Here is a 15,900-nt window from a genome sequence, read left to right on the forward strand (position 1 = left end):
ACTCCATCAACAGGTAGATAGATAGATAGATAGATAGATAGATAGATAGATAGATAGATAGAATATGGGGATAAAAATGATGAATTGTTCTGAAATTGTAGGATGCTAATATGTAACACAGGAAAAGAAGTAAGCCAATTAATTTAAAAGATATAATGTCAAAAGCAACCAGTATATCAAATCATTATTTTAGACTGTAAACAAGGTTAATTTTTTAAATAATTCAGAGTTCCCATTCTTATTGTAATTCCCCCCTTATTAAAGAAATCATAGTTCCATTAGATCTCTTACTGGGCTATAAAGTCAGATTTTAGTTAACTTATGATCTAAAATATGATGTTTACTTTTCCTTGTGCCTCTTACTTCTCTTTATGTAAATTTTAGAAAGAAAAAATAAAGCTTCTGAGATAAGCATAGAATTTGTAAGTGAGACCACAATGCAGGTAGTACAGGAAAGAAGGGAGAAACAGAGGCAGAAAAGAGAAGGCAAATAAGAACCTAGGTTGGGACATTTATATTAATGTTTATGATGAAGTGGGGTTTACATGCTTACAAAATGAGATCTTGCAAGAGCTTTTTAGTTGTATTGCAGAAACAGGCTATTTATTTAGGGAAATGTCTTTAATAATAGTGTCTACATTTGTGGCAGAGACCTGGGTAGCCCTTTAATGGTCACAGTATCTTTGCAGAGCATAAGATTCCAGAAAATGAAAGAGTCACAGAAGGCCAAACATCTGCAGAGAAGCACAAATAGCTCGAATCTGAAATGCATGATTTATCAAATGGGAACATGATTGCCAGCAATCTTACTTTTTTTGGGTGATTACAAAGTTGAGCGTAGTAGTGCATGTGACTCTATATGAGGACTTAAAACGAGCTTTTAAAAACAATTATGCAAGAGACTTGGAGATTTTAATGTAAGCAACATGACTTTTGAGAGGCTAGAACTGCACATACACACACACACACACACACACACACACACACACACAGTGGTGAGGGGGCGGAGGAAGGGGAGAGAGAGTATTAACTGGAACTCCTCAGGGAAGGACTTGTATTTACTTGTCTGGGGTGGGCTCATCTACATAATTGAGTAAAATAGAACAAGCATCTGTGAGACACAGCATTTGCATGTGTGGGTAAAACAGAATTACACCATCTCAAGGTCATATCGTGAGTGTATGAATACAGGATCACAGAAAGTGTAGGCTCATTCTGAATGTACGTAACAGACTTCTGAAGACGCACCAGCAGGCTGTCCACATCATCTGTCTCATTAGTAGCAGCATTCGTACATACGTGGACTGAAGAATCAAACTCCTGACATCAAAATTTCAGCTCTGCCGTTCTCAGTGCAACTCTGCATAAGTACTCCACTCTCTGTGGCTGTTAGATAACAGCAATAACTAGACTTAAATGAGAAGCAATGGTTTCTTAGGACTAATAGTATCTATAACTTGTTAGTAACTGATCAATTAATATTATGCGGTGTTTGATATTGACACTCCACTTAAGAAATCATTCACCTCTTTTATCTAGCTGACTGCACAAGTTAGTGTGAAAAATTCATTTTGTTTTCCAAGAAAGTGGCCATAAGATACAGAATGATATCAAATATGATAGTATGGCAAGAAAGCAACTTTAAAAGAAAGGCTAAGAAAAAAATCATATGAGTTCTTTCCAACATTTTATGATTTGAATTAATATACTAATGCTTAAATTTTAAAATTTTTCACGTTGAAAATTTATATTTGTTTGTCTGAAAGCTGCCAAAATCCACATTGACAACTTTGTGTAATTGATCCTTTTTTTTTTTTACTTTTCTTTAACTTATTATTTATTTATTTATTTATTTTTTATTAATTTATTCTTGTTACATCTCAATAAAGATTTTATTTTCAATTTGACTTTGTGTGTGTGTATGTATGTTTGTGGGTATGTGTGTGTGTGTGTGTGTGTGTGTGTGTATCAAGAGTGCAATGCCTACAGAGGTCAAAGGAAGGCTTTGGAACCTGGCGAGCTATGGCTACAGGCAGTTGTGAGCAAGCTAGATGTGCTTGCTAGGAATTGAACTCTGGCCTTCTGCAAGAGCAATGTATATTCTTAACTTCTGAGCCATATCTCCATCTCCCTATTATAAAATTCTTCATTTTTCTCTCAGTATTTTGCCTCTTAATTCCAGAAGGTCTTCTTTTTTTCATTGCAATTTTTATTGGTAGTAGGATTTGAGTAAATGTATTTGTCGAGTAAACCAAAGTGCAGCATGCATTAGAACATTGTGTACAAAATGTTGTTCCGGATAAGACATTTGGTATTTTAAGCACACAATAATATGGTTAAAAACAATTTTTGATGAATAAATATATCATCATCTATTTAAAAAATCATAGTCATTCATAAACCACTTCATTCATGTGTATCTTTGTTTGAAATCTGACACAGACTATCACAGGCTGTTCATATGTGACCGTGTTTTCAACTCCCAAATCTCCTCCCAAAGAGTTTTCTCGAAGGTTTAAGATGTGTCACACTGATTGTGAGTCCGAGTGTTTCACCATGAATAAGGAAAAGGGGTATCTGAGTTTGCTTGGTAGCCATCTTTGGCTACACCCATACTTTGAAGGATATGCATGCATTCTAAAACTTTTAAAAATATCCATCATAGCTTTGATAAAAAATGTTGGGTTACCTTTTAATTTCTTGATTTATGGTTGCCTTTAGTGAATCCTTAGGCTATGCTGAATATTTAGTTTTCTTGCTCTATGTTAATATTTTATGATATAAGGCACTGTAGAGCGATAGTTGATGATGACTAAGTAGCGAAAAGGAATTTCTAATCAAAACTTTCATCCTTCAAAAGAGTTCAGCTCTATAGAAGATGTTTACAATTGCACTGTTAAAGGCTCTTCACACATAAGTGAAATACGTTCTGGAGGCAGACTGACTGCTTTGATTAAAAGCCAAGGCTGCCTCAATATTGTTAAGTTTTAAAAACCTAATCAGTCTGCATAACGCTATTTGTATGTAGGCTTTCAGAGTTGACCATTTGGTATTAGATAGGCAACTGGTGTTCTCTTCCCTGGTGAAAACTACTTCCCTGCTCTCAGCATACCTTTTTTGCCTATCCTCCTTTTTGTAGGGTTGAGGCCTAACTCCAGTCCAACTTGGCATGTCTATTAGTGTGAGCATGTCTATAATTAGTGTCGTCTTTGTTCAGCTCATGTCTGGAGAGTTATGCTGATAAAAACTTACAGACGTAGACTCTGGCATTCCTAGGAGACACCATTTCACAGAAAATTCCCTGGTCTTCTGAATCTTGCACTCTTTAGCCAGGACATGTGTGTAACAGGTTGTAAGCCCCTCTTCAATGCACTGAGTGATTTAATGCTTAGTATATTTATCAGGACTGAGGTTGTGTCTGCTGTACTTACTTACAGCTGTGGAACCTCAGGCCCATTATCAACAAAACACACATCTATGATTGCCACTGGACTTCTTTACATGGGGTTTATCACAGAGTAGTTTCTTCACTATAATAATTTTAATAATCAAATTTATTTGATAAATCTTGGATGAGTTATATTTAGCCCTTAGTAAGTTTCAACTAAAAATTCTTAATTTTTCAATCAGTGATTACAGTGGATTGTGCCTTTCTATTTTGTTTGGTCATTTATTATTATTTTAATCTTGAGTTAGTGGCATGTGTCAGGCATATGCCTTTTAAATAAAAGTAAGGCAAAACATTTAATTCTTTAACTTCTTGGTCATGAAAAAAATCCAAGTTTATGATATATAAGTGTATAGAGTAAGAATATTCTATATTTTATGGTATCACTATTATATTTATATTTATGATTCTGCCTTATTGGTAAGGGATGCATGTGGGCATTCTACATTTCTTCATGTGGGCAAATAAGTACTTTTCTATCTTTCAGTGAAATGAGTAGCCTTGATATCTGTTCATGGGCAGATTATCACAAAAGTTGCAGAGCACTTTATAAGTTATACATCCCTTCTTTTTATCATTCTACAACCAACTTGGTTTGCAAGTATTTCCAATTGTCAGAGAATGCCAGTAATCTGTCTGAAGGGCCAGTAGTCTTTGCATACATGATCAAGATTTAAAATGGATAGTTTTAGTGCCACAGTTTTGACTGTACTACAATAAAAGACACAAATGCTTTTTATATATGTATATATGTATGTATGTATATATACACACACACATATACACACATACACACATATATATCTCCAGTCATCCCTCCTTTCACTTAAACATGAAGGGAACCCATTCCTTCTTACTAGCATCAGTGGGTTTCTTTTTCTTGGTGTGTAACTCAAAGTTCATGGCCGTTAATTGCCATGAATGTGTATCAAGCAGTGATGTGAACTACAACCAGCAGTAGCAATTACAACCTTCACCTCAATTACACAGCTGCCTTTCTGTACTTGTTTCTCCCATTTTATGACTTTATAGTTATGCCCCTGTAACATTTCTGTGTATTCTATTAGTTTTACCAGACAAAGTAAGTAATTTCCCTAGTTTCTGGGGAGAGTAATTCATTCAACCATTTTACATGCATTGAGGTATGGTATGCCCAACATTCCATTTCCTTTTGTAATCTGTATGTTAAGTGACAACTCACAGTGTATTAATCTACAAATTCATGCAAAATTATAACAGGAAACAATGGGCCAAGAAAAAAATTCCATTTACGTACCATGTAACCAGAATAAATTGTAATTTAAATGTATTAATTTTAATATAATTCATAAAATTTAGACATACTATAAATCTCATGGAAAGCTGAAACAGTCAAATTGATAAAATACTTTTAGTGCAAATTACATCATGTAATTTAAATTGATTAAATTCCACTTGTTGTAAAAACTATGAAAGGAACATCTCTAACCTAAAACACAGTACCATTTTCAGTTTAAAAAAAAAAAAAGAAGTAAAGTAATAAAACAATCTTCCAAATGCAAGGACTTATAATGAGGAAATCCAACTGTTTGCCTCATTATAAATTAATGTGTTTTCTCATTCAGCTGCTATTTATTGAGTGCCTTTGCAGTGAATCGGACAGAGACTGGGCCCATAATCAGCTTAAATTTTATTGAAAGAAATAGACTGTTCTGAGAAAACAATTAGCAAGCTAATTCCAGATTGTGGTAATTGCTTGAAGGCGGTGAATAGAAAGCTAAGATGGAGCATGAGTTAAGAAAATCACCCTGGGTAGGCTGCTCAGGAGGAGCTGCTCTGAGGACGGAGGTTTTTAGTCCCAGATGTGGGAGGGGGACGCATGTTGTCGGCAGAGGGAACAAAAGTGAAGGTTGAAAGACATTGAGCGAAGACATAGTTGGAGATGGTAGTGAGAAGGAGGAAGAGAAACAGACCATAAGGTAATCAGTAGGTCAAAGTCAAAGCTTTGGGTTCTCTCGGAAGAGCTACTACATTTTTAAAACAGAGGTGTGGTAAAGTCTATGCTTTCGGGGGTGGATGATGGAAGTGGGGACACAGATGGAAAGGTCGTGAGGCCCAGCTCCTGCACTGACTTCGAGGTGAAGCAAAGAGGACAGATTCATCGGAGACTGCACGGTGGTAGAGAATTGAGGCAGAGTTACCCACAGGACTCATTAAATAAAGGATGAAATCAACAAAACCCTGCTTTGGGAAGTGTATTTTAAAAACCCTAAAATTAAGAAACTCAATTATGAATATCAAATTACATATTTCCAGTGTACATTGTGGGTTAGTTCTCAGGTTTGCTCATGTGTGTTCCTGGAGTGAGGCTCCACGTGATATGATCTCAGTTTAAAAAGTGTCGTCTGGACTCTTTCCTCCAGATCAAAGCTCCATCTTATCTTACCATTTCTTTCAGAGCCCAGAGCTCCTCACACCTGAGCAAAGCTAGGCCAGTCAAATCCAGTATTCACTTCTCTTCTTCATTTTCTTCAGCAGATATTCTTAGTTGGAGAGCCCACTATGTGTTGAGCACTCTGTTAGCTTCTGTACATGGAACTGGAGTTTATACTTGAGTCTAGGTCTTTGGGATCCTTCAGGATATTGTATTGAAATGTTGTAAATCATTTAGACCTATGAGATGTGTGGTTTCTGGTAGACCATCAATGCAAGTATCAGTGTAAAACTATGACCAAGAAAGTAAATGCCAAAGGAACATTGACTGATTGTTCCTTTTTTGTTCCTATTGTTTCTCCTTGATTGTTCCTATTGATTTCTCCCCAGTGCAAAAGCAAGGAGCCAAGAGAACACCAGATTATTTAGTACAACATACTCAGGCGTAGACAGAAGGCTGATGTGTGTTGTATGTTAATCATGGTGCTTACAAAGTTCACTGTGCTTTGGTGAAGCATAGGAAAGGATGGAGGCAAACTAAGATTATTCGAAGATTAGATTTGAGAGTCTTGAGGAAGGATGGGATAAAACAAATATGACAGTCGTTCTGTGGAAAAGTTTGAAACCACCCCCAGTCACCTGAGATCCAGCTAGAACCACTTCATCCCTAAGCATTCTGGAGACTTTGCTTTAGAGAATTGCCTTAGGAACACATGTAGGTGATTTTGATTCAAGTAGTCAGTGACCCATTGGATGCTCATAAAGTCCAACCTCTTCAGAAGCAAGCAGAAGATTTGTAAAGAAAAATGGTTTTAGAAAGATGCAGCAGTCTCTTTTGTGGATCCTTAGGGTAGGAATCAGTCTCTACGAGGGCTATGTTTTGTTTTGGTTTTCTCTTCTTCACTTTGCTTTAAGCACTAACAACACACACTGCCATCTCTTTTCTAGAATCACAACTACGGCTGCCTGTATGATGGATCTAAGGCGGTATCCACTGGATGAACAAAACTGCACCTTGGAGATTGAAAGCTGTAAGTCTCTGAGGGGCCAGCTGGGCTGAACTCCTGGTTTGACATTCATTCTAGCCACTGACCTGCTAAGCAGCATCATACCTAAATCAATGGCCTTGCCAAAATTGCTAGAGCAGTACTGGAAATTTGATCCAGGCAGATATTGACCAGCCTCTCCCCTCCATAATGCTGCCACCTCTTTCCATCTATCTCTAGATCGTGGTGGAACATATTTAGTAAAAAGTATGATTTGAGTGCCACCAGGTCTAAGGACAGCAAGTAGCCAAGAAGAGACTTGATACCCTATGAGAATATATAGGGGGACGTAATCCCCCTCAGGAACAGTCATAGGGGAGGGGAATAATGGGAAAATGGGGGGGGGGAATGGGAGGATACAAGGGATGGGATAAACATTGAGATGTAACAAGAATAAATTAATAAAAAAAATAAATAAATAAAAAGAAAAAAGAAAGTATGATTTGGCAATAAAAACAGCACTAGTACCTTGTAAGGAATTCACAGGCTGTTCAGGCATTTAAAGTATGAAATTGGTGAAAGGGTTAAGACATGATTGAGAAAATATGTGAAGGTGATAACATGTCATAAAATATCCCAGTTGTCCTTGAAACTCATAAATGTTATTCCTTATAGTCGTAAAGTGAATCTGGAATGTGTCCAACTGCATTATGTAGGTTGGACTGTAGATGTTGTTTTTGCATTGAAACAGTATTTTCAGTGTTGGAAGCTTATGTTCTTATGGAAAGCCAAAGGTCATAGAGTGAGCAAAACTGGTTTGTGTGTGTGTGTATATGTGTTTCTCTCTCTCTCTCTCTCTCTCTCTCTCTCTCTCTCTCTCTCTCTCTCTCTCTCTCTCTCTCTGTGTGTGTGTGTGTGTGTGTCTATTCTATTTATGATGCTGACCTATTTTGTAGTGTGTTTGCTTTTTTTGCACCATGGATTTTATTATTATTACTTAATCATTGACCATGCTGGGTGGGCTTTGTTATTGATTTTGTAATCTTTCTACATTCCAGACATCACAAAGAGCTGGTTCAAGGGAGGAAAAAAGAACTTTGAATCTGTTTTTCTCCACCAACGTTATGGAGCGTTTTTGATGTTTATCACAGTCCATAGTCAGAAGTATACAATTTTAATTCAGTGTTCTATACAGCAAGTAGCTGGACTATGGGGATGTTTTCTGCCTTTGAGAGAAATTTTAGCTATGGCAAATCACTGCTCTGAGCAGGCATAGAGAATTTATGAACTGTTGTGCATATTTTTACTCATTTATAAAAGACAGCTTTTAGGGATAATTAAATTTACACACACTTATGAAGAAACTAATTGCATACTTATATTCTAGCTAATCGTTATTTTCAAATTAGTTCTTTTCATTATAAAACTAGTTAATTTAACTGCAATATAGGATTTCAATGGTTAATTTTATATAAATATCTTTTGGCATAGCATTGCATGTTACATGTGCTTAACTTATGCTACAATATTTCTCAAAAAACAAAACAAAACAAATTCTTAGGCAGTTTCAGATGCTCAGTGGAAGGATTTCATGAAAAAAAAGTTTGCTTCTGGGTATGACTTATTTTTTATTTTGATTATATTTTTGGATATAAAATTGTATTGCGCTCATAAAGAACTGTAGTTGTTCATAGATGGAAGATTTTTAGTGATCTTCATTCAAATCTTCTCCTCTTAAAAAACAAACAAACAAACAAAAACCACTTGGGTTCCTTTTATCTTAAAGAAGGGAGTGTAAGAATATACAGGCAACACTCATGGGTTAAATTACAGCCTGAAAATGGCTATTTTTACATTTACGTGATATATCATTTCAATTTACCCTACTCATGTCTATTTCTAGTTGCCCAGTGAAATGAAGTATTTTGTAATATTTCCATTTTTATAACCAGGGAAACAGACTCAACGAGGTAAAAAATGATACTTGTCCTGTATCATTTAGCCCCCAAGAGGCAGAATAACTTGGCTGCTGTGATCATAGATCATTGATGTGCATTAATAAACGCATTGATATTGGATGGAGCTTTTCTCGATGTCCCAATCTAAGTGATCTGTTTTAAAGGGAATTAGCACTTACAGAATTATCCAGACACTCAATCATCATTGTAGAAAATGAAGTATGATGCTGTGTTAACAATACATGTGATATGCAGGCTTTTTTTTTTTACATTTTCCTGAATATCTTTAAGTTCTAATCCTTTAAAAAGAGGTTTATAGATGATCCCTGAGATCTCTGTAATATCCATGTTACCCAATTGTTTCCTTTGGTAATTCAAGGAATCATTGGACTTTTTCTTTCTCTCTCTTTTCCTTCCCCTGCCCCTATATCCTTCTCTCTCTTTTTCTGCTTCCCTCCTTTCTCTTCCTATCTATTACGTCTCAATGGCCCCAATCATATGGTTAAGTCATGATTATCTATCAACACATTGACAACACATATATTGGTTCAATAAAGATGGCATAACCTGTGTCTAGAAAACTTGATATTCATTGGACACTACTTACTATGCACTGTAATAAACTTAGGGATGTAATTAAGTAAAACACAATATTCTGATAAATAATATTGGCAGAATACAGTGTTTAATTCTTTTTTCTCATCTATCTATCTATCTATCTATCTATCTATCTATCTATCTATCTATCTATCTAATCACTTTACAAACCAATTCCAGCCCCCTCTCTCCTCTCCTCCAAGTCCTACTCACCTCCTTCCTCCCATTTCCCTCTCTCCTTCCTCTTGGACAAAGGGAGGCCCCCAGTTGATACCAATTCACCATGCTATCTCAAGTCACTCTGGGATAAGTGCATCTTCTCCCACCTGGGAGTGACAAGGCAGCCCATCTAACAGAAGGTGACCCAGTGGTACGTAACAGAGTCAGAAAAAAAGTCCCTATTCCTATTGCTAGAAGACCTACATGATTACTTCATATAAATAGGGGGTCAAGGCTCTGTGCATACAAGCTCTTTGGTTGGTGGTTCAGTCTATGTGAGGCACAATGGGCCCAGATTAGATTACTCTGTAAGTCGTCTTGTGGTATTCTTGATTCCTCCAGCTCCCTCTCTCCTTCCTCCTACGCTTCCACAGTACCACCAGTCTCAGCCCACTGCTTGGCCTTGGGTCTCTGCATATATCTCCATCAGCTGCAGGATAAAGTCCCTCAGAACACAGTTATGCTAGACTCCTGTGTGCAAGCATGGCAGAGTCCCAGTAATAGTGAACCTCTCCTGTGGGATGAGTCTCAAGCTTGACCAGTCACTGGTTTGCCATTCTCTCAATCTCTATTCATCTTTGCTACTACTCATCTTGCAGACAAGACACATTTTTGGTCAAAGGCTTTGTGAGTGGGATGGTGTCACCCCTCTTTCCACTGGAAGTCCCACCTGCCTACAGGAGGTGCTAACTTTATGCTCCTTAACACCTGTTGCTTGGAGTTTCTGCTAGGGTCACTCCCATAGACTTCCAGGAGCCTCCTCTGTCCCAGAGATGCCCCCCCATTGCTTTTCTCTCTTCCAGTTCTTTTCCTTACAAGCCCTCCTCCTCTCTTTGCCCACGTGACTCCCACTCCTGTTATTTTTGCCACCTCATTCCCCACCCAGATCCCTCCCTCTATCTACTTCTGATGTCTATTGTATTTTCTGTTCTGAGTGAGATTCAAGCATCTTCCCTTGGGTTCTCCTTGGCTTCTCTTGGTTTGTGGATTGTATTATGTTTATCCTGTACTATATGGCTACTGTACACTTATAAGTGAGTACATACCAAGTGTGTCTTTCTGGATTTGGGTTACCTCACTTTGGATGATCTCTTGTGGTTTCATCCATTTGCCTGCAAATTTCATGGTTTCCTTGTTTTTAATAGCTGAGTAGTATTCCGTTGTGTAAATATACCACATTTTCTTCATCCACTCTCCAGTTGAGGGGCAACTAGGTGTTTTCCAGTCAGGCTACTATGAATAATACTGCAATGAGCATAGTTCATCAAGTGTCAGGGTAAGGTGGAAGATCTTTTGGGTATATGCCCAGGAGTGGCATAGTTGAGTTTTGAAGTAAATTTATTTCCAATTTTTGAGAAACCTCTAGATTGATTACCACAGTGGTTGTAAAAATGTGCACCTCCACCAGTAAGGGAGGAGTGTTTCCTTTTTCTACATCCTCACCAGCATGTGCTGTCACTTGAGTTTACAATCTTAGCCATTCTGTTGGGTGTCAGACGGAATCTCAGGGTCATTTTGATTTGGATTTCCCTGATGACTAAGGATATTTCTGTAAGTGCTTTCCAGCCATTCAATATTCTTGTGTTGAGAATTCCTTGTTTAGCTCTGTACCCCACTTTTAATTGGATTATTTGGTTTGTTGGTGTTTAATTTTTTGAGTTCTTTATATATTTTTGATATTAGCTCTCGGTCAAGTGTGGATTGGTGAAGATTTTTTTCTAATCTGTAGGCTGTCATTTGTTTTATTGATAGTTTCCTTCACTTTACAGAACCTTTTCAGTTTCATGAGGTCCCATTTATCAATTGTTGATCCTAGAGCCTGAGCAGTTTGTGTTCTATTCAGGAAATTGTCTCCTCTGCCATTGAGTTCAAGGTTCTTCGTCACTTCTTCTTCTAATAGATTTAATGTATCTGGTTTTATGTTGAGGTCTTTGGGAGTTTTGTGCAGGGTGATAAATATGGATCTATTTATACATGTAGACATCCAGTTGACCAACAGCATTTATTGACAATGTTATCTTTTTCCCATTATATATTTTTGGCTCCTTCGTCAAAAATCAAGTGTTCATATTTGTATGGGTTTATTTCATGGTCTTAAATTCAATTCCATTGATCAACCAATCTGTTTCTATGCCAATACCATGTGATTTTTATTTGTATTGCTCTGTAGTACAGCTTGAAATCAGGGATGGAGGTCCCTCCTAAAGGTCTATTATTGTATAAGATTTGTTTTAGCTATTCTGGGTTTTTATTGTTCCATATAGAATTGAAAATTGTTATTTTAAGATCTGTAAAGAATTATATAGGTATTTTGATGGAAATTGCATTGAATCTGTACATTGTTTTGGTAAGAAGGCCATTTTTACTGTGTTAGTCCTACCGATACATAAGCATGGGAGATCTTCCATCTTCTGATATCTTCTTCAATTTCTTTCTTCAGATACTTGTAGTTTTTATCATATAGGTCGTTCATTTGCTTGCTTAGAGTTACACCAAGATATTTTATATTATTTGTGGCTATTGTAAAGGGTGTTGTTTCCCTAATTTCTCTCTTGGCCCATTTGTCATTTGAATATGTAAAATACTGATTATTTTGAGTTAATTTTGTATCCAATCAATTTGTTTGAGTTGTTTCTCAGCTATAGCAGTGCCCTGATAGAATTTTGGGGGTCATTTATGTATACTATCATATTATCTGCAAATACCTATAATTTGACTTCTTCCTTTCCAATTTGTATCCCTTTGATCCCTTTTTGAGCCTCTTATTGTTCTAGCTAGATCTTTAAGTCTATGTTGAATAGAGATGGAGAGAGCAGGCAAGCCTCTCTTGTCCCTGATTTTAGTGGAAATGCTTTAAGTTTATCTCAATTTGATGCTGTCTATTGGTTTTCTGTTTGGTGCCTATATTGTGTTTAGGTATGTGTTCTCCATTAGTTAGGCATGGAGTCACCAAGCTGGATAGCTTCATCTAGGTTAATCCATCTCCTTCTTAGTGTGTAATTCTTTGAGTTAAAGAGATGATACTTAGAACAAACCTTGAAATCCATCCTGAGAATTCTAGGTGGTTAGTATGGACTCTGTCCGTCATGACTACTACAAGGTCAGAATCACGTTATAATATGTCAGTAATTCCAGAGCAGAGGAGGTAGTGAGTAGATGGGTCTCTGGGCTAAACTGACACAGTGATGGTGGCTATTATGGAATACAAGTAGAAGAGTCAATATAACTTCTTCAGTGAACTCAGCAAGTAGCAGCTGATGTTATTCAAATCATTGTTTATTAGTCATGCAGTTTTTGGAGATGGTGAGATAAACAAGATAGTATTTCTATACTTTGCTTGGACTAATGATTCTCTAGGCAACAGCTCTTATGCTAATAATACCACCACTGATATTATCAAATTACTCTTAGAATATTGGACTCAATTTAACATGCATCATTTGTAAATAATACATAAAATGGACAGCTTAAAGACCCAGTAGAAGGAAATATAGTTGTAGTCTTGTAGACTGATTCACCTTGAGGAAAAAGCACTGGGGCTGGAAGAAATGCAGCACTAGAATGGTATAATTGTTTTCGAATAATAATTGCAGAATTTCCTCTTTAAGAAACTTGACTGTATGTGACCTACAGAGAAAAATAGACCAATGCTAAAAGATGCCAGAGGGCAATTTAGGTCAGAAAAGTTAAAGAAGAGCTCTTGGCAATTACAGCTTGTGAAAATCAAATGGGTGGCTGTATTCTGCAAGACCATTTACTAGGCACGAAGAAATTATTTTATTGGGAAAGTGATGAGATTAGATAGTTTCTAAGTAGCTGAGGGTTGAGGTTACTTGGCACCAGCAAAAGCTGAAAGAATTTAATTAAAGGATGATAAGGCAGTGCTGGTTTATATAAGGCTGCAGAGCCCATCTGCATATCCCTCTGGGAACAATGCTGTTTAGGAAAAGATAAAAATTACATCCCTGCTAAGGTGTGTGTGTGTGTGTGTGTGTGTGTGTGTGTGTGTGTGTGTGTGTGTGGTGTTTCTGCTTATCTACGGTTACTTAGCTACCTATCTTTCTTTCCTCAAAATTTCCTCTTAGGAATATATTTTACATTTCTATCTGTGCAGAATTAAGCTAAGACACTAATAAGACCCACTATAATTGCATTCTTTTAAAAATAATCTCAGTCTGTTTGAGTCTGTTCCTTCTCATAATGCTCAGTAGAAAAGAGTGTACTTGTGACTATTTTTATCTGTACTGGACAGCCAGAAGTGGAGATGCATTAAGCAATAAAGCTATCCAAAATTTTAAATGATCCTTGAATTATTTTCAATTAAAAATATTTCTCTGCAACTGCAGTGTAGACTAGTTATAATTACTTACCAAATAAAAAGTCTATAGTGTGGCAAAGGATTACTGAGTCATATTAATTCATCGGGCATGGCTGTTTGGGTTTGACAGTTTCTAGAATTTTATCTAGTCTTGCAGAAGGCAAGTTTGCATCTCCCCACCCTTGCAATGTTTGGACTATGATCTAGACTAGGATCAGTCCCTAGTGCCCATAGACAAGTCCTGCACAGGAAGCTAGAACGTTTAGCTTCCAGGGCAGGTGTTAGGTCTGACTTTGATGTCTGTACTTGAATTCCTGTGCTATTCATTTCTCTACTCATTCCAAAGCACTAACTTGGATGTGAAGTGTATATCTTAATCTGGGCTATGAACCTTGTCACTCAATAATATCTTTCTCACCAGTTAAAATATCTTATTTTTCTTCACCTTCTCTTCTTAATGTAGTCTCTATTTTCTCTGCCTGGAATTCCCACTGAATAATTATAGAGCCCCTAAATCTGTCTATCATACGTTAGAATAAAAATGAACTACCTTTTTTTTCTTCCATATTACTATTTTTCTAAAATAAATTATTTGCTAGTGAACTTTTTCCTTTGGAAGCTATCCATTTAATTTCTAAAATCTCTAATTTTGATTGCTCAGTCACCACCCTCACCTGTTTTCCTGTGGGATGTCTTTTTATTTAACCAGTCATCCAATGCAGAAGATGTTATTTCTGTCTTAAATTACATGACCAAGTTTCTTATTAAACACAATAATTTCATATCATACACATATATGTGTACATATATTTATGAATATAATATATATAACCATGCTGTCCAATATGATATATGGAGTTAAATTTATATTTACCAAATTAAAAAAATTAAGGATTCAATTTCTTGCTTACACTATGGTTATGTTCATATGCTTTGTCACTGTGAAGCTGGGAGCTGCCGTATTAGACAGAACATACAAATAAAATATTTCTATTGTCGCATAAAAAGTCTGTTTAAAAATACAAGGTAGATCTGGGTAGGGGTTTAAAGTTTACCTCCTGTATTGTCCTTGGCTGGTGCCTTAGTTTGAGCGGGACCCCTGGGCCCAAATCTGCCTATCATATTGTTCTACTTGTAGATTTCTAGGACCCTCTGGATCCTATTATTTTGCTGTTCTCTCATGCGTCTCTCATTTAGAGTCCCAATAGGATGCCTTCCCCTCTGTCCCAGTTTCCTGGTAAGTGAAGGCTTTCGTGGGACATGCCCCTTGGGCTAGTATGCAGATATAAGTGAGTATATACCATTTGATTCTTCTGCTTCTGGGTTAACTCACTCATTATGATCTTTCTAGCTCAATCCATTTATCCACAAATTTTGGGAATTCCTTGTTTTTAATAGCTGAGTAGTATTCCATAGTGTATATGTACCACAGTTTCTTTATCCACTCTTCTACTGAGGGACACTTAGGCTGTTTCCATGTTCTGGCTATTATGAATAAGGCTGCTATGAACATGGTTGAGCAAATTTTCTTGTTGTGTGCTGGAGCATCTTCTGGGTATATTCCAAGGAGTGGGATAGCTGGGTCTTGAGGAAGCCCTATTCCCATTTTTCTGAGATAGCACCAGATAGATTTCCAAAGTGGTACAGTTGAGTGGAGAATGTGATACGACTTTCTCATGTACTCTGGTGCCTCACATTTGACCATGTCCCCTGGAGGGGGAGACCTGGTGGCACTCAGAGGAAGGACAGCAAGTAGCCAAGAAGAGACTTGATACCCTATGAGAATATACAGGGGGACGTAATCCCCCTCAGGAACAGTCATAGGGGAGGGGAATAATGGGAAAATGGGGGTGGGGGGGAGGAATGGGAGGATACAAGGGATGGGATAAACATTGAGATGTAACAAGAATAAATTAATAAAAAAAAAAAAAAAAAAGGAAAAAGGAAAAAAAAAATACAAGG

General features: G+C 36.9%; 1 protein-coding gene across 3 annotated transcripts in view; it reads left to right on the forward strand.

Moving 5' to 3' along the window:
- Window positions 1-15,900, forward strand: part of Gabrb2 (gamma-aminobutyric acid type A receptor subunit beta2) — a 211,879-nt gene that overhangs the window by 104,870 nt on the left and 91,109 nt on the right. For all 3 annotated transcript variants that reach the window (XM_051167771.1, XM_051167769.1, XM_051167770.1), the window contains exon 6: window positions 6,809-6,891. In XM_051167771.1, the coding sequence (XP_051023728.1) occupies window positions 6,809-6,891 (83 nt within the window). The remainder of the gene's footprint in view (window positions 1-6,808; window positions 6,892-15,900) is intronic.

The sequence above is a fragment of the Acomys russatus genome, chromosome 25 (assembly GCF_903995435.1).
Source record: "Acomys russatus chromosome 25, mAcoRus1.1, whole genome shotgun sequence".
Taxonomy (NCBI): domain Eukaryota; kingdom Metazoa; phylum Chordata; class Mammalia; order Rodentia; family Muridae; genus Acomys; species Acomys russatus.